General features: G+C 45.0%; 1 protein-coding gene across 8 annotated transcripts in view; it reads left to right on the forward strand.

Moving 5' to 3' along the window:
• The window catches only part of LOC122543156 (histone acetyltransferase KAT6A-like), a 295041-nt gene that overhangs the window by 95159 nt on the left and 173435 nt on the right, over nt 1-26447 (forward strand). For 2 of the 8 annotated variants that reach the window (XM_087984355.1, XM_087984361.1), the window contains exons 1-3: nt 6745-6837; nt 7975-8035; nt 8204-8976. In XM_087984355.1, coding sequence (XP_087840481.1) covers nt 8377-8976 — 600 coding nt within the window. In that variant the 5' untranslated portion in view covers nt 6745-6837; nt 7975-8035; nt 8204-8376. Of the gene's footprint in view, nt 1-6724; nt 6838-7974; nt 8104-8203; nt 8977-26447 lie in introns of those variants that run through there. The other 6 variants (XM_087984362.1, XM_087984363.1, XM_087984359.1 and 3 more) reach the window with 5 other exon arrangements.

Below are 26447 nucleotides of genomic sequence, written 5' to 3' on the forward strand. Positions count from 1 at the left end.
AGATGTGTGTGTCAGTGTGAGTGTGTGTGTGGTGAGTGTGAGTGTATAGTGAGTATGGTGTGTGGTGAGTGTGTATAGTGAGTGTGAGTGTGTGTGTGGTGAGTGTGGTGAGTGTATAGTGAGTGGTGAGTGGGAGCCTGTCCCTCCTCCTGACGCTCCTCTCTAAGATGTGTGTGTCTGTGTGAGTGTATAGTGAGTGTGAGTGTATAGTGAGGGTGAGTGTGTGTGTGGTGAGTGGTGAGTGTGTATAGTGAGTGTGTGTATGGTGAGTGAGTGGTGAGTGGGAGCCTGTCCCTCCTCCTGACGCTCCTCTCTAAGATGTGTGTGTCAGTGTGAGTGTATAGTGAGTGTGTGAGTGTGTGGAGTGTGTGTGTGGTGAGTGTGAGTGTGTATAGTGAGTGTGAGTGTGTGTGTGTGGTGAGTGGGAGCCTGTCCCTCCTCCTGACGCTCCTCTCTAAGATGTGTGTGTCTGTGTGAGTGTATAGTGAGTGTGAGTGTGTGTGTGGTGAGTGTGAGTGGGAGCCTGTCCCTCCTCCTGACGCTCCTCTCTAAGATGTGTGTGTCAGTGTGAGTGTGTGTGGTGAGTGTGTGAGTGTGAGTGTGGTGTATAGTGAGTGTGTGTGGTGTATAGTGAGTGTGAGTTTATAGTGAGTGTGGTGAGTGGGAGCCTGTCCCTCCTCCTGACGCTCCTCTCTAAGATGTGTGTGTCTGTGTGAGTGTATAGTGAGTGTGTGAGTGTATAGTGAGTGTGTGAGTGTGAGTGTGTGTCAGTGTGAGTGTGTGTGGTGTATAGTGAGTGTGAGTGTGGTGAGCCTGTGTAAGTGGGAGCCTGTCCCTCCTCCTGACGCTCCTCTCTAAGATGTGTGTGTCTGTGTGAGTGTATAGTGAGTGTGAGTGTGTGGTCAGTGTGAGTGGTGTATAGTGAGTGTGTGAGTGTGAGTGTGTGTATAGTGAGTGTGAGTGTGTATAGTGTGTGGTGAGTGGGAGCCTGTCCCTCCTCCTGACGCTCCTCTCTAAGATGTGTGTGTCTGTGTGAGTGTATAGTGAGTGTGGTGTATAGTGTATAGTGAGTGTGGTGTATAGTGAGTGTGAGTGTATAGTGAGTGGTGAGTGGGAGCCTGTCCCTCCTCCTGACGCTCCTCTCTAAGATGTGTGTGTCTGTGTGAGTGTATAGTGAGTGTGGTGTGTGGTGAGTGTGAGTGTATAGTGAGTGTGAGTGTATAGTGAGTGTGGTGTGTGGTGAGTGTGTGTGTGGTGAGTGTGAGTGAGTGTATAGTGAGTGTGAGTGTGTATAGTGTGTGTGTGAGTGAGTGGTGAGTGGGAGCCTGTCCCTCCTCCTGACGCTCCTCTCTAAGATGTGTGTGTCTGTGTGAGTGTATAGTGAGTGTGAGTGTATAATGAGTGTGTGTGTGTGGTGAGTGTGAGTGTATAGTGAGTGTGAGTGTGTATAGTGAGTGTGTGAGTGTGAGTGTGAGTGTATAGTGAGTGGTGAGTGGGAGCCTGTCCCTCCTCCTGACGCTCCTCTCTAAGATGTGTGTGTCTGTGTGAGTGTATAGTGTGTGTGGTGAGTGTGAGTGAGTGTATAGTGAGTGTGTGAGTGTGAGTGTGTGTCAGTGTGAGTGTGTGTGGTGTATAGTGAGTGTGAGTGTGGTGAGCCTGTGTGAGTGGGAGCCTGTCCCTCCTCCTGACGCTCCTCTCTAAGATGTGTGTGTCTGTGTGAGTGTATAGTGTGTGTGGTGAGTGTGAGTGAGTGTATAGTGAGTGTGTGAGTGTGAGTGTGTGTCAGTGTGAGTGTGTGTGGTGTATAGTGAGTGTGAGTGTGGTGAGCCTGTGTGAGTGGGAGCCTGTCCCTCCTCCTGACGCTCCTCTCTAAGATGTGTGTGTCTGTGTGAGTGTATAGTGAGTGTGGTGTGTGGTGAGTGTGAGTGAGTGTATAGTGAGTGTGAGTGTGTATAGTGTGTGTGTGAGTGAGTGGTGAGTGGTGAGTGGGAGCCTGTCCCTCCTCCTGACGCTCCTCTCTAAGATGTGTGTGTCTGTGTGAGTGTATAGTGTGTGTGGTGAGTGTGAGTGAGTGTATAGTGAGTGTGTGAGTGTGTATAGTGAGTGTGAGTGTATAGTGAGTGGTGAGTGGGAGCCTGTCCCTCCTCCTGACGCTCCTCTCTAAGATGTGTGTGTCTGTGTGAGTGTATAGTGTGTGTGGTGAGTGTGAGTGAGTGTATAGTGAGTGTGTGAGTGTGTATAGTGAGTGTGAGTGTATAGTGAGTGGTGAGTGGGAGCCTGTCCCTCCTCCTGACGCTCCTCTCTAAGATGTGTGTGTCTGTGTGAGTGTATAGTGTGTGTGGTGAGTGTGAGTGAGTGTATAGTGAGTGTGTGAGTGTGAGTGTGTGTCAGTGTGAGTGTGTGTGGTGTATAGTGAGTGTGAGTGTGGTGAGCCTGTGTGAGTGGGAGCCTGTCCCTCCTCCTGACGCTCCTCTCTAAGATGTGTGTGTCTGTGTGAGTGTATAGTGAGTGTGGTGTGTGGTGAGTTTGTGTGTGGTGAGTGTGAGTGAGTGTATAGTGAGTGTGAGTGTGTATAGTGTGTGTGTGAGTGAGTGCCTGTCCCTCCTCCTGACGCTCCTCTCTAAGATGTGTGTGTCTGTGTGAGTGTATAGTGTGTGTGGTGAGTGTGAGAGTGTATAGTGAGTGTGTGAGTGTGTATAGTGAGTGTGAGTGTATAGTGAGTGGTGAGAGGGAGCCTGTCCCTCCTCCTGACGCTCCTCTCTAAGATGTGTGTGTCTGGGTGAGTGTGAGTGAGTGTATAGTGAGTGTGTGAGTGTGTATAGTGAGTGTGAGTGTATAGTGAGTGGTGAGTGGGAGCCTGTCCCTCCTCCTGACGCTCCTCTCTAAGATGTGTGTGTCTGTGTGAGTGTATAGTGTGTGTGGTGAGTGTGAGTGTATAGTGAGTATGGTGTGTGGTGAGTGTGTATAGTGAGTGTGAGTGTGTGTGTGGTGAGTGTGGTGAGTGTATAGTGAGTGGTGAGTGGGAGCCTGTCCCTCCTCCTGACGCTCCTCTCTAAGATGTGTGTGTCTGTGTGAGTGTATAGTGAGTGTATAGTGTGTATAGTGAGTGTGAGTGTATAGTGAGTGTGTATAGTGAGTGTGAGTGTATAGTGAGTGGTGAGTGGGAGCCTGTCCCTCCTCCTGACGCTCCTCTCTAAGATGTGTGTGTCTGTGTGAGTGTATAGTGAGTGTATAGTGTGTATAGTGAGTGTGAGTGTATAGTGAGTGTGAGTGTATAGTGAGTGTGTATAGTGAGTGTGAGTGTATAGTGAGTGGTGAGTGGGAGCCTGTCCCTCCTCCTGACGCTCCTCTCTAAGATGTGTGTGTCTGTGTGAGTGTATAGTGAGTGTATAGTGTGTATAGTGAGTGTGAGTGTATAGTGAGTGTGAGTGTATAGTGAGTGTGTATAGTGAGTGTGAGTGTATAGTGAGTGGTGAGTGGGAGCCTGTCCCTCCTCCTGACGCTCCTCTCTAAGATGTGTGTGTCAGTGTGAGTGTGTGTGTGGTGAGTGTGAGTGTATAGTGAGTATGGTGTGTGGTGAGTGTGTATAGTGAGTGTGAGTGTGTGTGTGGTGAGTGTGGTGAGTGTATAGTGAGTGGTGAGTGGGAGCCTGTCCCTCCTCCTGACGCTCCTCTCTAAGATGTGTGTGTCTGTGTGAGTGTATAGTGTGTGTGGTGAGTGTGAGTGTATAGTGAGTATGGTGTGTGGTGAGTGTGTATAGTGAGTGTGAGTGTGTGTGTGGTGAGTGTGGTGAGTGTATAGTGAGTGGTGAGTGGGAGCCTGTCCCTCCTCCTGACGCTCCTCTCTAAGATGTGTGTGTCTGTGTGAGTGTATAGTGAGTGTATAGTGTGTATAGTGAGTGTGAGTGTATAGTGAGTGTGTATAGTGAGTGTGAGTGTATAGTGAGTGGTGAGTGGGAGCCTGTCCCTCCTCCTGACGCTCCTCTCTAAGATGTGTGTGTCTGTGTGAGTGTATAGTGAGTGTATAGTGTGTATAGTGAGTGTGAGTGTATAGTGAGTGTGAGTGTATAGTGAGTGTGTATAGTGAGTGTGAGTGTATAGTGAGTGGTGAGTGGGAGCCTGTCCCTCCTCCTGACGCTCCTCTCTAAGATGTGTGTGTCTGTGTGAGTGTATAGTGAGTGTATAGTGTGTATAGTGAGTGTGAGTGTATAGTGAGTGTGAGTGTATAGTGAGTGTGTATAGTGAGTGTGAGTGTATAGTGAGTGGTGAGTGGGAGCCTGTCCCTCCTCCTGACGCTCCTCTCTAAGATGTGTGTGTCAGTGTGAGTGTGTGTGTGGTGAGTGTGAGTGTATAGTGAGTATGGTGTGTGGTGAGTGTGTATAGTGAGTGTGAGTGTGTGTGTGGTGAGTGTGGTGAGTGTATAGTGAGTGGTGAGTGGGAGCCTGTCCCTCCTCCTGACGCTCCTCTCTAAGATGTGTGTGTCAGTGTGAGTGTGTGTGTGGTGAGTGTGAGTGTATAGTGAGTATGGTGTGTGGTGAGTGTGTATAGTGAGTGTGAGTGTGTGTGTGGTGAGTGTGGTGAGTGTATAGTGAGTGGTGAGTGGGAGCCTGTCCCTCCTCCTGACGCTCCTCTCTAAGATGTGTGTGTCAGTGTGAGTGTGTGTGTGGTGAGTGTGAGTGTATAGTGAGTATGGTGTGTGGTGAGTGTGTATAGTGAGTGTGAGTGTGTGTGTGGTGAGTGTGGTGAGTGTATAGTGAGTGGTGAGTGGGAGCCTGTCCCTCCTCCTGACGCTCCTCTCTAAGATGTGTGTGTCTGTGTGAGTGTGTATAGTGAGTGTGAGTGAGTGTATAGTGAGTGTGAGTGTGTATAGTGAGTGTGAGTGTATAGTGAGTGGTGAGTGGGAGCCTGTCCCTCCTCCTGACGCTCCTCTCTAAGATGTGTGTGTCAGTGTGAGTGTGTGTGTGGTGAGTGTGAGTGTATAGTGAGTATGGTGTGTGGTGAGTGTGTATAGTGAGTGTGAGTGTGTGTGTGGTGAGTGTGGTGAGTGTATAGTGAGTGGTGAGTGGGAGCCTGTCCCTCCTCCTGACGCTCCTCTCTAAGATGTGTGTGTCTGTGTGAGTGTATAGTGAGTGTGAGTGTATAGTGAGTGTGAGTGTGTGGTGAGTGTGTGTGTGGTGAGTGGTGAGTGTGTATAGTGAGTGTGTGTATGGTGAGTGAGTGGTGAGTGGGAGCCTGTCCCTCCTCCTGACGCTCCTCTCTAAGATGTGTGTGTCAGTGTGAGTGTATAGTGAGTGTGTGAGTGTGTGGAGTGTGTGTGTGGTGAGTGTGTGTGTGTATAGTGAGTGGTGAGTGGGAGCCTGTCCCTCCTCCTGACGCTCCTCTCTAAGATGTGTGTGTCTGTGTGAGTGTATAGTGAGTGTGTGAGTGTGTGTGTGGTGAGTGTGAGTGTATAGTGAGTGTGAGTGTGTGGTGAGTGGGAGCCTGTCCCTCCTCCTGACGCTCCTCTCTAAGATGTGTGTGTCAGTGTGAGTGTGTGTGTGGTGTGTGGTGAGTGTGAGTGTGTGGTGAGTGTGAGTGTGTGTGTGTGGTGAGTGTGAGTGTGTGTGTGAGTGTGTATAGTGAGTGTGAGTGTATAGTGAGTGGTGAGTGGGAGCCTGTCCCTCCTCCTGACGCTCCTCTCTAAGATGTGTGTGTCAGTGTGAGTGTGTGTGTGTGGTGTATAGTGTATAGTGAGTGTGAGAGTGTGAGTGTATAGTGAGTGTGTGAGTGGTGAGTGGGAGCCTGTCCCTCCTCCTGACGCTCCTCTCTAAGATGTGTGTGTCAGTGTGAGTGTGTGTGTGTGGTGTATAGTGTATAGTGAGTGTGAGAGTGTGAGTGTATAGTGAGTGGTGAGTGGGAGCCTGTCCCTCCTCCTGACGCTCCTCTCTAAGATGTGTGTGTCTGTGTGAGTGTATAGTGAGTGTATAGTGTGTATAGTGAGTGTGAGTGTATAGTGAGTGTGAGTGTATAGTGAGTGTGTATAGTGAGTGTGAGTGTATAGTGAGTGGTGAGTGGGAGCCTGTCCCTCCTCCTGACGCTCCTCTCTAAGATGTGTGTGTCAGTGTGAGTGTGTGTGAGTGTATAGTGAGTATGGTGTGTGGTGAGTGTGTATAGTGAGTGTGAGTGTGTGTGTGGTGAGTGTATAGTGAGTGTGAGTGGGAGCCTGTCCCTCCTCCTGACGCTCCTCTCTAAGATGTGTGTGTCAGTGTGAGTGTGTGTGTGAGTGTGTATAGTGAGTGTGAGTGTATAGTGTATAGTGAGTGTGAGTGTGTGAGTGAGTGTGTGTGTGTGTGTGGTGAGTGTGAGTGTATGGTGAGTGGTGAGTGGGAGCCTGTCCCTCCTCCTGACGCTCCTCTCTAAGATGTGTGTGTCAGTGTGAGTGTATAGTGAGTGTGGTGTGTGGTGAGTGTGAGTGTGGTGTATAGTGAGTGTGTGAGTGTGAGTGTGGTGAGCCTGTGTGAGTGGGAGCCTGTCCCTCCTCCTGACGCTCCTCTCTAAGATGTGTGTGTCAGTGTGAGTGTGTGTGTGAGTGTGTATAGTGAGTGTGAGTGTATAGTGTATAGTGAGTGTGAGTGGTGAGTGGGAGCCTGTCCCTCCTCCTGACGCTCCTCTCTAAGATGTGTGTGTCAGTGTGAGTGTGTGTGTGAGTGTGTATAGTGAGTGTGAGTGTATAGTGTATAGTGAGTGTGAGTGGTGAGTGGGAGCCTGTCCCTCCTCCTGACGCTCCTCTCTAAGATGGCGGCGGCGCTGCTGCTCCAGCTCCTGCTCCTGCTCTCTCCGCTCCTTCCCTCCGCTCTCGGTGAGTGTCCGCCGCCGGGCTCCGAGATACCCCGGTCCCCACCCTCACCCGTGTCCCCCACCCCCACAGGGAGGGGGGGGGGGAGAGAACCACACACACACACAGACACACACACAGACAGACACGGCCGCGGAGGCTGCGGCCCACACCGAGCCCGGCCTGTGCTGAGGTGGTGCCGGGACCGGGGACCCGGCCCTGGGGCCTCGAGCCTCGGCGGGACGGGGGGGGGGGATCCGGGCCGGGCCGGGCCGGCTGGTGAGGATGGGGGAGGCAAACCCCGCGGAGGGAAGGAGGCCGAGGCCCCGGCCCAGGCCACAAGGCCTCGGGCTCGGAATTTGTGGCGTAGCGGGGAAATGTGGAGGGGGATTGGGAGGAGAGGGGGGTGGTGCTGCCTCGGGAGCGTCGTGCCAGAGGCTGTGGGATTACCTTCCCCCCCCACCCCCTCCCGTTACCCCATACACTCTCTCACACAGACACACACAGACCCCCCCATCCACAGACCCCTGCCCCCCCCCACACACACACAGACAGACCCCTGCCCCCCCCACCCCCTCCCCCTCCCGTTACCCCACACACACTCTCACACAGACACACACACACAGAGACCCCCCCACACACACAGACCCCTGCCCCCCCCACACACACACACACAGACAGACCCCTGCCCCTGCCCCCCCCCCCAGAGACTCCCACACACACAGACCCCCCACCACACACACACAGAGACCCCCCACCCGCACACAGACCCCTATTCCCCCCCCCCCCCCCCCCGGTAGTCAGTCCTTGGTGCGATAAACAAAAGCAGCAATTGCTGTGTGTGTGTGTGTTACTGGCAATCCTCAGGCCAGAGGAGGTGTAACATCATGATACAGTAGTGGGAAGCACACTGAGATCTCTAACAACTCCACAACATCCCCACACAGGCGCTCTCTCTCTCTCTCTATCCCTATCCCTCCCTTCTCTGTGTGTGCGTGCCTTCCAACTCTTCCCCACCCCCAAGACTGCATTTCCCCTTGTGTCATTCTCTTTTTGTTGCTGTTTGTTTATTTGTGGAGAATTGTTGGGATGGACTATTGTCCTTATTTTGTTTTTACTTTCGCTTTTAAACGTGTCATGATTGTTCTTGCTTTTTCCCAGATGCAGCAGCCTGCTGAGTGTTTGTCTTGGATTGCATTTGAAGTGAAAACAGCCTTTTTGGGCAAGTGAATGGAGACTTTGTGACGGTCTTGGAACTTTACAGAATGTTGGAATTTTAAAGATTGAACAGTGATTTTGATTTACTATTTATGAAAGGTTCCTTTTTAAAAATATATTAAAAAAACAATCAGTGTACCTGTGTTATTCTTTCATCTCATTTCCTTTCTAGGGTCGTTTAAAGTCTTGGTGAGAAAAAGCGAGGGAGATTGGCTTTGAATCGGAAAACGTCAATGCTATGGTGAACTGCTTTTTTATTCCGAGAAAGCTTTTCTTGTCATGTGTGGAACTGGTTCAACACCGAGATAAGGGATAACACTCTGTGGATATTGGGAGTCATCAGCCATGGTAAAACTTGCAAATCCGTTGTATACCGAGTGGATTTTGGAGGCAATCCAAAAAGTCAAAAAGCAGAAACAGAGACCCTCTGAGGAAAGGATTTGCAATGCTGTATGTTCATCCCATGGATTAGACAGAAAAACTGTCCTGGAACAACTGGAGCTGAGTGTGAAAGATGGGACAATCTTAAAGGTTACAAATAAGGGACTAAACTCTTACAAGGATCCAGACAATCCAGGGCGAATTGTCCTTCCCAAACCTCGGAATCAGTCAAAGTCGGATGCTAAACACACGGTTGACTGGAATAAGCTTCTCAAAAGGGCAATTGAGGGGTTAGCGGAGCCCAATGGGTCATCGTTGAAGAACATTGAACGATATTTGAGGGGTCAGAAGGATGTCATAGCAATTTTCGGGGCTGCTGCCTCCTCGGCCCTCCACCAGCAGCTGAGGCTTTCTTTGAAACGTGCCATAAGCCATGGCAGGATCATCAAGGATGGGCCCCTGTATCGGTTGTCGCGTGGCAAACCCGGTGGTGAAAGCAAACAAGGGCATGAGTCAATTGCCTGCCTCCCACCTGTTAGCCTCCTAACTCATGAAAAGGACAAGGTAGGTGTTTTTTGGATGTGATCTGAAACTTGTCCTTTAAGTTGATGTTTCACGCCAAACTGTCCAGCTACTTAGGAGAAGTAGAAATAAATTACTTGGCCACAGTAATTCCATCAATGAGGACTGTAATCCCTGCTCTAATTTTCAGTTTGTTCCATGAACTTTTAGAGTACATGTAGTGATGTTAGTTAGCCCTTAATCAAGAGGGAACACTGGAAAGAGAGGAACTATGTTCAGGTACTGACCGGTGCCAAAATAATTCACATCAATTGAGAGAAAAATTCAAATCTGACCGCCATGATGGTAACATTGAACAATTAATTTTGCTACTTGAATTGTCTGTGATCATAAAATACTTATCACTCCTTTAACAGAAGTACTTCTATTCCAACAAGCGACATTGGTGCCAAATTCTGGGGAATTGCAGAGAACTTGAGCAGTTTCTGACAAGTCTCTTTATGTAAATATACTCAAGTTTGATTTTTCAAGGCTCTTGTCAGTATTACTGTTTATTTTGTCCTTGAACATATTTCTATAAGATGTTCTGGTTAAATTTCAGAGCTTGCTCACTGTGGGTTTCTGATGGTGGGTAATTAATAGGTGAAAATGCAGTGCATAAATCAGTTCCAACATGGGTCAGCTTACTGCAATGTTTGGAGATTTCTTGTTATTTCTTTGCTTTACCCAGCATGGGATCTGGTATGGGAGAAAGTTGTCATGGCTCACAAAATTTGACTGCCAGATTCACTTTTCCTTCTCATGATTAACGTTGTGAAAGGCAATCTGATGGGTTACACACTACGCTGATTTGGATGTGTAAATCCTGAATTACTCATTCAGACCTGTGAAAAGCTTCAGAACCCTCCTTTTCTGGATTGTCTTGGGTGCCAGCATGGGCTTGGACTCATGACAATGTCAGTGGAATGTGTGCTCCAAGCCCATACTTCAGTGCTGCTGTCTTGTCTTGGTTGATTTATGCGTTTTGCACAGAATGAGTCAGTGTTGGTCTGAGATTAACATTTGTTGTTTGTTTGATGAATTGGAGGTCATGGCTGTAAATTAGGGCGTGAGATTTTATTTCCTAACCTGGTGAGAAACAATCCTATTGTTTTAAGGAAAGAGGATAATATAAACGCAGTGTTGTAAGAGTGCTGAAATAGTTATTAGAAAGGTTTACGATGTCCTAAAATATTATGTTAATAAAACTATTCCTTTGTTTGTAACTTTTGTGTTCTTCACGTCTTCAAGCCATTCCATGTAGTTTTAGAGCCAAGGAATTAGTTCTGAAATAGATTCATGGCCATATACAAGCATATGTTGCAGCAAAATTTGTTCAGCAGGTTCCACAAACTACATTGAGATAATTCTGTTTTTGATTCTGTTCATTGTGAATAACTCTTGGTTAGGACTAGAATGTCCTTGCTTTTCAAATACTGTTTCATAATCTTTGATATCCACTGGGAAGATGCAGACTGGGCATTGGTTTAACGTCTTAGCAAAAAGGCTGCAGTTTGTCCTCTGGAACATGTCCTCAATAACGTGCAGAAGTGTTTGCCTGGATTGCATACATTTTGTGGAGTCAGTGCTGGTTCCCTGAACCTTCTGTTTCTGAGGTGAGAAAGCAATTTGTGAGCTAACTTGCAGGAACGTAAATCAAAGTTTTGTGAATTATGCACATAAATGTAGTTGAGAGACCATGACACTACACATTCGACAGCCAAAGCAGCAAATAGCAACCTGATATTTTTAAGGTATGTTTTGTGAAATCTGCATTGTGACTTCCCTTCAAATGCACTTGGAATTTTGTTTTTGGCCATTGTCTTTGATTCTAGTTTAGATAAAAGGGAATAGGATGTTTCCCGAATTTCAAACAAGTTGCAACCTAGTATACCAGGAAGGTGATTTGTAGACACTATTGTGTGTTGATCAGCCAGTCACAGGTACACAGCACTCTGGTGAAAATGTTAATTGAGACATCTGTGTGTATTTATGCCATACAGAATGGTGATGTAGAGTTGGTGGTAAGTATCCCACTTTGCTACTGTACCTGATAACAATTCTTCAATCGACTGCTTAAACTGAGGAAGGAGAATTTTTCTACAAGAACCTGAAGTTGACTAGTTAGCTTTTTTGGGGGAAGGTGAGGACTGCAGATGCTGTAGATCCGAGTCAAAAAGTGTGGCGCTGGAAAAGCACAGCAGGTCAAGCAGCATCCAAAGGAGCAGCAGGGTTGACCTTTGGGGCATGAGCCCTTCATCAGGAATGTGACTGAAATGTGCTTGGTGCTTATCTTGGTGCTCTTGGTCAAAAGAAATGTCAAAGTTGGCAGGCAAGTTTGCACTTGGAATTCAGGAGTCAAATGATAGTCGATCATTTGTTTTCCATCTTTCCTGCTTTTCCTTTCTCAGGCGGGGTTGGATCGAGTGGGATTTTTTAGTGAAATTCCTGACTGACAGTGCAGTTTCCTGCCACATAATTATTGCAGTCAGCTTGAATCTGACAGTAGAATGGCATTTGCAACTCTTCTTGTGAACCGAGAAACTTTTGAAATCTCTCAATTGAAGAAAGCTCTGTTATAACCTGTGCTATGTTTGTGTTTATAACTGAGTATTGAATCCAGCCACCAACAGATTCTTCGTACCTAATTTGTGGGTTGTCACTTGGCAACATGATATTATCTCTCCTACTTGATGCAGTTGCACAACAGTGAATGTTAAGGAAAATCAGTGACCTTCTGACATGAGGCTTGTGTGGTAAATATCTGCAAATTCTTGGAGTAAGGGAAAATTAGGCGAGTTGACTCGTGTTCCAGTTTGGAGATAATGTGAAAAACATTGCTCAAGTTGTATAACAGATCTGAACTTTTAAAATGTTGAGTATTTAGGACCATAATGCTCAAGTTCATGAAAATAACAAATGGAAGGAACGAGAGAGGAATGTTGAGAAGAGCTTTTATCGACATGGAAACAGTACTCAAGTCTTGGACTTGACAGAGTGAAATACTGATGAGAAATGAGAAGGTTGAAGTAGGTGTGTAAAGCAAGATTTAGTATTCGCAATGAAAATTAGTATGGGAATTGGAGTGGAGTTTTTGAGAAGTTGTGTGAAGTGTATCAGTGGAGGGAAGATCAAGATTGCAGCTATCAAAGTTAAGAGCGGATTTGATTACATCTTTGAGAGATGACGCAAAAATTGTACCTTTGAGGGACTCCAAGAAGCAAGATTTTTCATTACCCAAGTCTCTGATTTTCAGCATTGTTAGATTGTGAGCCACTGTCATGATCCAACTGCAAAGAGACTTCCCCTTGTATCTTTTGAGGATGAGCATATTGAAGGAATTTCTGAATGTAAATTGGATCATTCAGAAAGTAAGAAAGGTGAATGGAAGAGGTTATTTGTACGAAAGAGGGAACAGTTTGGGAGAGAAAAAATAACACCGAGGGAAGCAGGAACAAAAAAGGGTTGGAGTTGAAAGCATTGACAGCAGCACATTGAAAGCAATTTGAGAAGAGTTTGGTGAGCGGAGACACCCCTTTATGATGTTTTGATGTACCAGATTGTTTGTTGGAGCTGCATACAATAATGATTCACCACTGTGTTCCAGGGGTCATAGCATTGAGCCAAAAAGATCAGCTTCCTCTTCAGTAGAGTGAGTGATTGCACTATTAGGTTGAAAGAGGAATGCCACGGATTCTCTTCAGTCGGGAGAGATTGATAAGGGTCTCTGAGTTAATGCAGAAGCAGCAGGAATTGCAGCATTTGATGCTTCTGTTCAAGTTGAGTGAATAAAGTTTTTCTGAGTGTAAGTGACAGAAGTTGTATTAAAGTATCATATACTGTGTAAATGACTGGACTTGATGAGCACTATTCCAAATGGGAATTGAAACTTGAAGGTCAAGTTAAAACAAGCTTGTGAGGATGCTCTCACACACAGGTTATTATGAGCCAATGCATGCAGAATGTGACTGAGAAAGCTGGTAATTGAGTAATGGCTATTCTGCATTATGCTCCTGGTTTCTTCAGTGATTGAGAGTACATGACCAGTCCGACACAGTTTCCAAGTCGGACCATAAATGAGACTTTTGACTTGGTTGAACGCTGTTGGAGCTATTAGTTGGAATCTCAGTAGATGTACCAAAGGACTTTATTAGAAGGTGTACACAATGTAGCTGGCTTCAAAGAAACGTTTCTTTTCCTCCAGAGCAGTAGTACATTGAAAATATCGCAGACAGATGCTCCAGTCAGCGATGAGATAGCATCAATATCTTTGTTTGTGGGGTAAATCATCTCTCCAGAAAAACTCTGCATGTGGGCTATCTGGTCACTTGCACCTGTAAAGGTATTTGATGCCTTCATCATGCTGCTCTCTTTTTTTTGTTTAAAAGGCTGGATGCAAAACAGCGTTTTTTTTTCAGTAGCCAGGGGAGGTGATGGCTTGTGGTGTTATCATGAGATGATTAATCCAGACACTCAGGTAATGTCCTGAGGACCCAAATACTTTGTCACTACCATGTTGCCATGGCATCAAGATGCTGCAACTAATTTTGATAGGTGCTGTGTGTCTGGTTCTGTTCATTGGATGGAGAATTGATGCCAAGCCATCGAATTGTACAGCATGAAAACAAACCCTTCAGACCAACTCTTCCAGGCAACTTGATATCCTAAATTGGCTTAGTCCTATTTGGTAGCATTTGGCCCATATCCTCCTTAATGCTTCCTGTTCATATACCCATCCAGATGCCTTTTATATGCTGTACAGGCCTCCACCACTTCCTCTGGCAGCTCCTTTTATACACTAACCACTCTCTGCGTGAAAAAGTTGCCCCTTGGGTCCCTTTTAAATCTTTTCCCCTCTCACCTTAAACCCATGCCCTTCAGTTTCATACTCCTGTTCCCTGGGGAAAAAGATCTTGTCTATTTACCCAGGCCATGTCCCTCATGATTTTATAAACCCCTATGAGGTCACCCCTCAGCCTCCAACGCTCCAGGGAAAACAGCCCCAGCCTGTTCAGCCTCTCCCTGTAGCTCAAAGCTTCCAACTCTGGCAACATCCTTGTAAATCTTTTCTGAACCCTTTCAAGTTTCACAACATCTTTCTGTCGCCGGGAGGTAAGAATTGGTTGTGGTATTCCAAAAGTGGCCAAACCAATGTCTTGTACAACAGCAACATAACATCCCTACTTGTATACTGACTAATTAAGGTAAGCATACCAAATGCCTTTGTCACTACTCTGTTTACCCACATACTTTAAAGGAACTATGAACCTGTACTCCAAGGTCACTTTGTTCAGCAGGACCTTCACATTAAGTGTACAAGTCTTGCCCAATTTGCCTTTCCAAAATGTAGCTTCTCAGATTTATCTGAATTAAACTCCTCAGCCCATCTAATCAAGGTCCCCTTGTACTTGGAGATAACCTTATTCACTGTCCTGGAAAGCACAGATTGTCATGTCATCTGCACACTTAGTAACCATGCTTCCTATGTCTATATCCAAATCATTTATATAAATGACAAAAGGCAGTGGACCTAACACCAATTCCTGTGGCACGTGACTGGTCACAAGTCTCCAGTCTGAAAAGCAAACCTCCCACCACCACCACCCTCTGGCCTCTACCTTCAAACCAATTATGTGTCCAAATGTCTAGTTCTTCCTGGACTCCATGTGATCTAACCTTGCTAACCAGTTTATCATGTGGAAACTAGTCTGTATGACTTCAGCAAGGCGTTCAACAATGTCCATCACTCTGCCTTTATCAATCATCTTTGACACTTCTACAAAAGACTGTGTCAATTTAGTGGGACACGATTTCCCATGGACAAAGTCTATCCCATATCAGTCCTTGCCTTTCCAAATACATGTAAATCCTGTTGCTCAGAATCCCCTCCAACAACTTGTTCACCCAGAAAATAGTTCTCTGACTTTGTCTTGTTACCTTTCTTAAATAATGGCACCATATTAGCAAACCTTTAGTCTTTTGCGCACCTTACCTGTGGCTGTTGATTGATTGTAGAGTCATGGGACTAATGTCTTTTAATTGTTTATATGTTGAAGGAAGGTTATCTTCAATACTGATTATGTAATTTAAGAGCATGGGTGGAAAAGCTCAAACATGAGGAAGTTGAAAAGGAAGGAAAACATTCACAAGATTCGAACGTGAACGATAAAAACTGTGCATAATATTGACTATCGTTTAATAGGTAATATGTGATAACTGTGACAATCAGCACGATATTGTGCATTATCACAGATGTATGGGTGGGGCATTTGTAATCATTAAACAGGGCATGCGCTGCTTCTCTCGGAGATGGAGAGGTTGCAAGCTATTGTGTTTTACCCCAGTGATTACCTCTGGCCAGTTCTAACCAAATATTGAGTGCAAATTGAGTTTTCACTTGCAAGGTAGGTATGACTGATAACATGATAAAGGCAAGCAGAGGAAATTATCTGTTAAAATTTGATCAATTATGCAAAATAATTATTTGAAAAACTGTGAATCCTACTGCGCTGTGACACTTGAAGATGAAAATTCTGATTGATGGCCACATACGAATTTGCATTCAGTGCTTAACAAAAAATTTCGGTTCTCCGGTATATCCGGTTCAATTGTCAATTCTTCAAAGAACATCTCGTTTTTTTAAATCTGGGAGAAACCAAAATTTAAACTGTGTTTTGAACTGTAAGTCAGCAGGGCTGTGCCTACAAAAGCTCCAGGACAGAGGTTTGATTTCTCCCTGATTTCCTCCCATTATCAACTCACTGGACGTTCACAGAATAGATTCTTAGTTGTAGGTATTATATGAATATACCTCTGAACCTACCGGAAGCTATTAGTATGCCTTGGTGGCTTCAGAATCCAAGCCGGACACTATTCCAAGTGCCCGTTACACATTGTGGAGTGTTAGAGAGGGAGCTGGCCAGTTTTAAACTTTTCTTAAAATTGTGATTCTGGTTCAGAAGTATTGTGGTCAAGTTTGAGGGTCATTGAGTATTTTGATTTTAGTGTGCTGTTGTGACTCTTGTATTGCAAATAAAGAGTTGGGGAGCTGACTGGTTTGATTTGGTTGCCTGTATTCGTGTCAAAACAGAGTAGATATGTGTGTTTTCTGAGGAAGAGTCACTTCACCCAAAATGTGAACTCTGATTTCTCAGCACAGATGCTGTCAGGCCTGCTGAACTTGGCCAGCAATTTCTGTTTGTGTGTCTTCTGTCTTTTTTGTAATAATGCTTCAATATGTAATCAGCAGCATCATGCTGGGTGGAGGTAAGATTTAAGTTGGGCTAAAGATCCACAAAAAATGATAAGGACTGTGTAGATTAGTCTTGGGATAGCACCAAAAATCCCTTTGAATATTAAAAGGGAAAAAAAGCTTTCTTCCCACTCTCAAAGCTGGTGCCTTTACTTTGCTTTCTTTGTTTTGGAGTTGCTCCACTGTAACTCCACATGTGCTGTCGATGTCATTGCATGATGGATGGGGTGAGTTTGCTGTCAGTACATGTTAATTAAAAAAGTATCATTAGTATGACTCAGACCTGTAAAAACAGCAGTGATGAAGCTGGTTGACTTGACAGACCTTTCTTTCCCTTTCTTCTTGGACAGGATTCCATGTTTGCCAAAAAATGATGGAACATTATACACCGGTCATCCATTATTGATTGTAAGGTGTAAATGCTTGTGAATTGCTGATGAAACTTCTTACCTCGTCCGGCTAATCTGCTTGAAAGAGGTTTCTACAGGATTCAAAATTAGCCTCTGTGGATTTGGTGTCAGGAAGTTCTGTTGACCAGTCTTTCCACTTAATAAGTAATTGGAGCAGATAGATTTTGTTCTTGAGTAAAAGCAGCGATCTGTGAACGTTGGAAATCCGAAACACACACACACACACACACAGTGCTGGAAAAACTCAAGTTTGGCAACACCTCCAGAGTTAATATTTCAGGTCCACTGACCCTTTGTCAGACTCAAAGATACTCGATAGACTATTTATCATGATGTGGGTTAGGGGAGGCAGGGTAAGTGGTGGTGAAAATTGAGAACATTGAGATGGTATTTCCAAGAGAGAGAAAATGGAAACAAAAAATGAAATTGCAAGATAAACAACAACAGGTCTGACAACATCTGTGTAGAGAAAGCAGAGTCAACTTTTTAGGTCTTGTGACCCCTCAGAACTGGACACAAAATATTAACTCTGTTTTCTGTCCACCGATTCTGCTAGACCTGCTAAATTTCTCCAGAAATTTCTGTTTTGGTCAGACTTCCAGCATCTGCAGTTGTTTTTTTTTTGTTCAGACATAAAATGAACTTTGTTTCTTCCTCCCTTGACTCAATTTTCTCTCCCTTTGTCGAGTCACTTCCCCCTGAGAGCGTCCCAAGAATGGCGGATTTATGTCAATGTTGCAATTCTGAGTTTCGACTCCAGCCGTCCTCTCTCATCACTGACATGCCGACCCACTTCATGCCCATTCCCTATCAGAGTGGTCCGAGGGCTCTTCACTTCTTCCTGAGGAGAAGGCCTGAACCATCCCCATCCACCTTTCACGCTCTTCTGCCTGGCTAAGTGTACCTTTACTTTGAACAAATTCTCCTTTCACTCCTCTCACCTTTTGTCAGATCAACGGTTTGTCTTCCCAGATAGCTGTCTGTCTGTCTCTCACTCTCTCTCTCTCTCTCTCTCTCTCTCTCTCTCTCTCACATGTATCAATGACATAGTAAATGGTGCTTGTTTCTCCCATGTGGAATTGAAAAAAGTTTATCATTGTTACTTTCCACCCTGGTGTCATGTTCACCTGGTCCATTTCTGGTTCCTCTCCAAGTCCTTGACATCCCTGTTTTCATTTTCTGGAGATAAGTTATCCACCAATATGTATAATGCACCCATTGACTCTCATATTTAGCTTGGCTGTAAGTACTCACGGACTGGCCATTTTGTTTGCTCCCCCACACCCTTGTTGCTCTTTTTCCTTTCCCCCTCTCTCCCTTACCCCAGCTATTTTGTTTTGTAATGAAAGTTCACTGGAATCAAAACATGAACTCTGCTTCTTGCCTGAACCAGACTGGCAGAGTTTCTCCAGCACCTGGTGTTTTTGTTGAACATTTGAAATGTGTTAATTGTACAGATTTACAAGCTCCTCAGACTTTGGATTGTAATTTTGGTGGGTTTCAGTGGAACATTGAGAACCAAACTAAAGTTTCTCTGAGGTTGTGACAAATAGAGTACACAAACAGAGAAGGATAATGAGTAAATGTGGTAAAGACATGGATAGGTGAATACAGGTTGCCACGGAGTGGCAGGATGTGACGAAGTTCCCTATCTCTGTGAACAAGTGGCGATGAGATGCTTTCCTCACCTAAAATCATGGCATTTAGAAGACAGTTGTGCACCAAATTGAGATACCCATTCTGGCATTGACAGAGACTCGACCCAGATTTGAGTTATTTTGAGTGTGGTTGTACTTGTGTGGAAGGAATCCAAAGAGGACTTGGTGGTGAACAGCCATAGTACACTTCACAATTTGAGGACATTTCTAAGGGCTAACAAAGTAGATCTGAAATTCTCCTGCACTGAATGAAATGGGGCATTCAGTTTGTGCACAAAAAACCCCATAAAGAGCCATGTGACATTGATCAGATTGCTGGTATCACTGCTGCACTTCAGATAGTTTTGTTTGTTTGGAAGGTGTGAAAAGCAGGATATGAATGCAATTTTGTATTGCTTGAGCATATATCGATGAGGACAATTAGAAAGAGAGACTCTCTTCTCAGTGAAATGGTGCATGAGATTTCTTGCATGCACCTGAAAAGGTATTCGAGACCTTGATTCATTGTGCCCTTCCCAAGGTAACATTTCCAGTAGTGCAGCACTCCTTCATTAGTAATTTAGTGAATTTCAAACTACTGAGGAATTTGAAAGAGAGTTAATAAATGTGTGGATGATACTAAGGTCGATAGAGTTGTGGACAGTGCGGAAGGATATTGTAGGTTACAGAGGGACATAGATAAGGTGCAGACCTGGGCTGACAGGTGGCAAACGGCGTTTAATGCGGAAAAGTGTGAGGTGAACAAGTTTGGAAGGAGCAACGGGAATAAAGAGTACTGGGCTAATGGTAAGATTCTTGGTTGTGCAGATGAGCAGAGAGAAATCTGTGTCCATGTACATAAATCCCTGAAAGTTGCCACCCAGGTAGACAGAGTTGTTAAGAAGGCTTAAGATGTGCTAACTTTTATTGTGAGAGGGGTTGAATTTCTGAACCATGAGGTCATGCTGCACCTGTACAAAACTCTGGTGCAGCCACACTTGGAGTATCGCTGACAGCTCTGGTCACCACATTACAGGAAGGATGTGGAAGCTTTGGAAAGGGTTCAGAGGAGATTTACGAGAATGTTGCCTGGTATCGTGGAAAGAAATATGAGGGACCTGAGGCTGTTTTCGTTAGAGAGAAGAAGGTTGAGAGGTTTCTTAATTGAGACATACAAGATAATCAGAGGGTTAGAACCTTTTTCCTCAGATGGTGATGGCTAGCACGAGGGGGCATAGTTTTAAATTGAGGGGTGATAGATATAGGACAGATGTCAGAGGTAGCTCCTTTACTCAGAGAGTAGCAGGAGTGTGGAACGCACTGCCTGCAACAGTAGTAGACTCGCCAATTTTAAGGGCATTTAAATTGGATAGGCATATGGATGAAAATGGAATAGTGTAGGTTAGATGGGCTTCAGATTGGTTTCACAGGTCGGTGCAACATCGAGGGCCGAAGGGCCTGTACTATGCTGTGATGTTCTATGTTCTAAGTTGTTTGGGGAAAATGGAAGATATTTTTGAGACTGCTCTCCACGACATCCAGTTTGAGCAGCTTGCTTAGATTGTCCTTTCTCTGATTCATATATATTTATGGAAAAGAAATGATTGAGACTTGCAAGACTTGGTTGCTTGAAGTCCTGTGCTTATTTTAATTGTGAATGGGCCCAGAACTTGTGACTGACATTGGGAGTGTTCTGACCGATGCCAGTCAAGGGGAAAACTACACATTTGGTTGCCGGATGCCCTGTCTTCTGACAGCTCACTGGAACCTTCATTGCCGTAAGCTTGGTAGGCCTTGAGGCAGTGAGGGAAAGTGAGGCCACTCCCCTGTGTTGATGATGGAGCGAGGAAAATCTTAAAGACAGGAGCAGCCAGCATCGGGATTTCAACTGCAGAGTAAGTTATTTGAAATTTACGTGGCATTTTTCAGTTGGTTTGTAACCCTTCGTGGTTTCTTTTCGGTGTGTATTTGGCTAATAGTAAATGAAATAATTTTTTTTCTTAGAAACATTTTCCATGTCGACATTAGAATAAGGTTCAAAATCACACAATGTTAGGTTATAGTCCAACAGTTTTATTTGAAAGCGCTAGCTTTCGGAGCATTGCCTCTTCATCAGGTGGTGAAGAGGCAGCACGTCAAAAGCTAGTGCTTCCAAATAAACCTGTTGGACTATAGCCTGGTGTTGTATGATTTATAACTGTGTCCTACAGTCTTATACTCCACAACCAACTGATGACGGAGCAGCGCTCTGAAAGCTAGTGCTTCAAATAAACCTGTTGGACTATAACCTGGTGTTGTATGATTTTTAACTTTGTACACCCCAGTCCAACACTGTCACCTCCAAATCATAACGTTAAAATAAGTACTTGTTATAGGTTTAATTTGGTTTTCTGATCTAACCATCAATGTTGTTTAATGTTTCCTGGTGAATGAGTGGGCAAGGGGATGGAGGTTGAGGTAAATGGAAAGCAAATACGGTGATGGGTGAATCAGTTTAATTTATGAAAGAAAAATCATGTTTGAGAAATCTACTGGATGTAACTTGTGGAGTTAATAAAGGAGAGCCAGTGGGTGTAGTTTACTTGGACTTTCAGAAGGCTTTTGATCAGGTCCCATACCACAGATTTGCATGTCAGTGTAAAGCATGTAGGACTGGGGGCAATGTATTGACATGGACAGAAATCTCCTTGGTACCAAGTAGGAATAAGTGCATCTTTTCCCAAGTGGCTGACTGTTGGCGTACTGAATCCTGCTCTTGATAATAATATATATAGATCAGGAGCTAAATGTAGTATTTCCAAGTTTGCAAATGGCACAAAGTTGGATGAGAGGTGAATTGTGAGAGGACAGAGATCCTTCCCTCTGGAATTTCCTCTCTGCTCCTCTCTCAATAAGGTTTGGACAAGTTGAGTGAGTGGGCGAATACATGGTTGATGAAGTATAATGTGGATAAATGTGAGGTTGTCCACTTTGAAAGGAAAAACCAGCAAATTGCTATCTGAATGGGAAGGGATTGGGAAAGAGAGAGATGCAGCAAGACCTTGGTGTCTGTACATCAGTTGCTATGAATAAGCACGCGGATGCAGCAGGTGGTGAAGAAGATAAATGTGTCGTTTACCTTCAGAGGATTCAAGTAGAAGAATAGCAGTGTACAATTGCAGCAGGACAGGGAGACCACACACTTGAGTTTTGGTTGTCTTAACTGAGAAAGGATGATCTTGCTGTGGAGAGGCTGCATTGAAGGTTTGCTGATTTGTGTGATGGTAGAACTGACATATGAAGAGAAACTGAATTGGTTATGACTGCATTCATTAAAATTGAGAAGAGCGATGGCGGGGAAAGGGGTGTGTGGTTATGGATCTCAAACAAACCCATAAATTTAAACAAGGCTGCACAGACTATGTGCAGCAAAGATGTCTGGGAGTCCCGACCCAGAAATCTCAGTCTTCCAAGGAGAGGCGATTTCGGACCGAGATGAAGAGAGATTTCTTCAGTCAGAGATTGATGAACCTGTAGAAATGTCTGCAACAGACAGTGTTCGAGGGCAAAACATTGTTTTCAAGAAGGAGTTAAACTTAGTTTTTCAGGCAAAAGGATCAAAGGTTATGGGGGAAAAAGTGAGAACATGGTACAGAGGTGGCTCATCAGCTCTGATTCTATTGAATGATGGAGCAGGCTTGAAGGGCTGAATGGCCTATTCATCCTATTTTCCCTGTTTCTGTGTTGGCGTATTGGTAGAGTAGCAGGTGGGGTCTGGAGCATCTGCAGTTTGGACCAGGTGCATGAGGTTAGGTTGTGAATTGGGTCATGTTTGATTGAACAGTTGGATCCACGAGGTGGGAGGTCTGTGCTGAAGTTGTATCAGGAAGAGCTGAGGTGGTTGGTCAAGTTGTCTGGGGTTGGGGTGTGGAGCAAGTGACATTGAAGGACAGTCATTGAGTGTGGGGCTGTCAAGTGCATCAGGATGTCCGTGTGATCTCAGCATGCAGTTCTGAGTTATACTGCGGGACTGACAATCTTGGCATTGGACATTTTGGCCTGCTCTAACACAGAAGTTGTTCATACAAGATGTTAAGTTTGTTTTGGTACATTGGAAGAATTTCCTTTGCTGGTGTTTGTTCCACATCACTGCAATTCTTTCTCTTTTAAGTCTTTATCCGGTTGGCTTTTGAAGGAGAATATTGAGTCTGCATCTGTCATCGGAGCAGGCTGCTCACTGTGAATCTAAAACTTTTGTTCTGCTATATCGTTGGTTCTTGTCACCTCTTAGTACTTGTCCGAATCTCTCAAAGCTGTGTCCTCTGCCAATCGGCAATTCAGCTACTGGAATACTTTCCCTTTATTTTCTCCATCTGAACTCCACATGATTTTAAACACCTCTATCAGATCTCCTCTTGGCCTTCTCTGCTCTACCCACCTTCTCGAATTGTTTCACTTATTCCACAATCTCTTCTCCAAAGAATTTGAGCAGTTTCTCTTTTATCGTCTTCAAAGCCGTCACTTACTTCCTAAAGTGTGATGCCCAGAATTAAACACTAATTATTTTGAGGGTACGACTGTCAAATTTGTGTTTTAGTTCAGTCGTCTTTGAGGAGGTAACAGAGGAGACAAAGGCAATGCAGTGCAGTGTGATTTGTCTGAATGCTCACACGGTTGTTAATGAAGGTGTCCGCATTACACTAATGAATAAGGAGTTCGGTCAGTTTGAGAATGGATTGTTTGTTATCTTCAAGATGAGAAACAGAGACTGGGAGTAAGGGGTAGTCACTCAGAGTGGGCGAAAGTGGAAATGGTGTTCGACTAGAATGAGTGCTCAGACCACTGTTGGCTTTGCAGGACCGATTTGCACCCTGGAATGGGAAAGAATTTGGAAATTTGTGGAGGTAATCAATACTGAGGAGGACTGCAAAAAAAAAAGACAGAAGGATATTAATGAATTTGTAGAATAGAAAAACTTTTGGCAAATGACTTTCGGTCCAGATAAATGTGAGGTTGGCCATTTTGGTAAGAACAACGGGAGGGTTTCTCTTGTTTGGAAGACGCAGCTCTCGGTTGGAAGGTAGTGTTGTCTTAAACTTGCCCATTCAAGTGAAAAATGATTTAGGATGTGCACAAATACCAAGAAAATGTGCAAATGTATGCCACTAATTGGAACAAAGAACTGTTTGCCTTTGTTTAGACATGCTGTGTGATCACACCTGATGGTAATATTGGGCATGTCAGTGCTCTGAGTGAAACTTGGTTTAACAGGTCATCAGGTTTTTGTTAAAAATTTGGTAAATCACTGAACATGGTTGTGAAAGCTCCCAATGTACTCTTAACAAAAGAACATAAAAGTTTATTGCATTACATGATATAAGAATTTGAAATGGTCTTTGGACAAATATCAAAAAGAAAGATTAAACCTTTATAACCCTCGGCAACCTTACTGGCAGTGAAAATACAAGCCTGTCTCCAAGCCAAAGCTCCTTGTCTGGCTGGCTTAGCTGTAATTGGTTTCATTTCAGCAAATCTATGCATTTACTGTACTATTGTCTTGAGTTAATCAACACAGAATGGTCTGAATGAAGATGGCAATGGACAAGCAGGGCTGTGTGGAGGCTTTTGAGTTTGGGGCCCATCCACTTGCATCTGCTTGCTTTCTTTTGTTTTTACTTTGCTCTTTTTATCGTTGATTTTTCATTTGTTTAGAGCTTTTTGTGGTGGGTTAACTGGTGACAATGGCATGGCAGCAAGAGCGTACCATGCATGGAATGGCAGCAGCCTTCTGGCAGTTTGAGGTGGTAGCAGTGAACGCGACTTCGCCTGGGGACTGAAGGCAATGGCAGCAAGGATGTGCTCCCGGCGTTCGGGGCCGGCATCAGTGACAAAGCTCTTCCAGTGATCACAGTTGGCAGTGGCAGTGGACTTGGCAAGATGGCAGTGCTGGCAAGGTGACATCTCAGAGGAGGGCGGCAGGAGCAAGACTCTTGTCAAGGCTGTGGCCTGGCCTGGCAGTGGTGCCAGGGACTCCTGGTTGCAGTAGGACCAGAGCGGGGACTTTTGGCCTTGACGAAGTGGCAGCAGTGTGGTTTGCCCAGAGCAGAAATTCCTGACCCCATCAAAGGCGGCTGTGGAACCAGGGGCTCCTGGTTGTGGTTGTGGCACACCTGGAGCAGGGGCTCCTGGTTATTGGCAAGTGGTAGCAGAGTCAGGAACTCCTGGTTGTGGGGCGAGTCTGGGTTCACCAGTGAAGAGATGGCAACTGCCACTGATGGTCCAGTGTGGGTAATGGTGGTACAGGTGTTGTTGGCGAGCTGACTCAGGACTCGTGGCTAAGGTGGCAGAAAAAAGAATCTCTTTCAGTGATATCTGTTAATTCTTATTATTGTTAAACTATTTAAAATGGCACTGGTTTGTGGTGACATTTGAAGCTTTTTGCTGAATATTACCGTAAAATGCAGGTGGCAATAAATCATTCGATCCAATTCAATTCAAGCCATTTCCTAAGAAGCAGCTAATGTAGCTCACTTGCACCTTAACATTTATTTCTTCAACTTGTGTCCTCAAGATCCTTATAGGAGGTCTTTTCTCTTTGACAGCGCTGCAGTCTTCTCCTATTGGTGTTTAATCCAAAGCAATTTGGGAATTCTCCCTCAGCTGCGAGTGCGAGTCACAACACCTCAGCGGCAATGTGTCTTGTCTCTTTGACAGAATCACTTCACTGTTGGCCTGAAAGTGCATCTGTGCCCCTTCTCTGGCTTGTAAAGCTCAAGTTTAAGTCAGCAGTTCGCTCGCCAGGGAGGGGCTTGCTAATCATTTGGCTACAGTCACCTGATTTATTGGAAGTACTGTCTTTAGCCCACCAGTCAAAAATGGTTTTCTGACCCTTTTTCAAAAAAAAAACCCATCAGAGCTGTCAGGTAAAATCCATTTTTCCACACCTTCGGACTCAAGTTTCTAAACAATAATGAGATCACACGAATGACTGTTAGCACGCAAAGTGATAAAAGAATATTCTGTCTTGCTGTTCATAGACCCACTGATCAACCAAATCTGACTGTACCCAGCTGAAGCACATTCAAATGTAGGGGATCTCTTGTGTTCCAGTGGTAGTGTCCCCACCCTCTGGACTGGCTGGTGTGGGTTCAGATCCCACATGCTCCAGACGTGTCATAACATCACTGAACAGATTAACTAGAAAAACTAGGTTATGAACGAAAGTTCAAATTTATGAATTAGCTCATCAGTTTACAAAATTCTGCAGCATTGTGATGGTCTGGGTGCTTTCAGAAACTCGGTCTGATCAAAAGAAAGCTGACATTCATACAATATATTTCGCCATCACGGAATATCTCAAGGTGCTTTACAGTAATCATTTTGTCATTTATATCAATTATTTGGATCTGACTAGAGGAAGTATGGTTCGGAAGTTTGCACATGACACCAATATAGGTGGTGCAGTGGACACGAAGAAGATTATCTCAGAATAGAATGGGACCTTGATCAGATGGGCCAATGGGATGCGGAGTGGCAGATGGAGTTCATTTTGGACAAGTGCGAGGTGTTACATTTTGTGAAGACAAACCTGGGCAGGATCTATACACTTAATGCTATGGCCCTGGGGAATGTTGCTGAACAGAGATCTAGAGGTCCAGGCATGTCGTTCTTTGAAAGCAGAGTTGTAGGAAGACGGGGCGGTGATGAAGGCGTTTAGCACACTTGCTTTCATTGGTCCTAACGTCGAGTCAAGGAGTTGGGATGTCATGTTGTGGCTGTATAGGACATTGGTGAGGCCACTTTCAGAATGCTGCTTAGAATTCTGGTCACCCCTCTATAAGAAGGATGTTGTTAAAGTTGCCGTAGTGTAGAAAAGACTTTGAAGAATGTTGCCAGGATTGGAGGGTTTGAGCTCGAGGGAGAGACAGAATAGTCTGGGGATTTTATCCCTGGAGTGCCACTGGCTGAGGGGTGACCATACAGAGGTTTGTAAAACTACAAGAGGTATGGATAGAGTGAATAGCCAAGGTCTTTACCCTGGTTTGGGGTTGGGGGATGGGGAGAGGGGTGGAGTCCAAAACTAGAGGGCATAGGTTTAGGGTGAGAGGGGAAAGATAAAAAAGGACCGAAGGGGTAGCTTTTCACGCAGAAGGTGGTGCGTGTCTGGAAAGAGCCGCCAGAGGAAGTGGTGGAGGT

The sequence above is a fragment of the Chiloscyllium plagiosum genome, unplaced genomic scaffold, assembly GCF_037043375.1.
Source record: "Chiloscyllium plagiosum isolate Xiang-an unplaced genomic scaffold, Cpla_swu_hap1 HiC_scaffold_48, whole genome shotgun sequence".
Classification (NCBI taxonomy): domain Eukaryota; kingdom Metazoa; phylum Chordata; class Chondrichthyes; order Orectolobiformes; family Hemiscylliidae; genus Chiloscyllium; species Chiloscyllium plagiosum.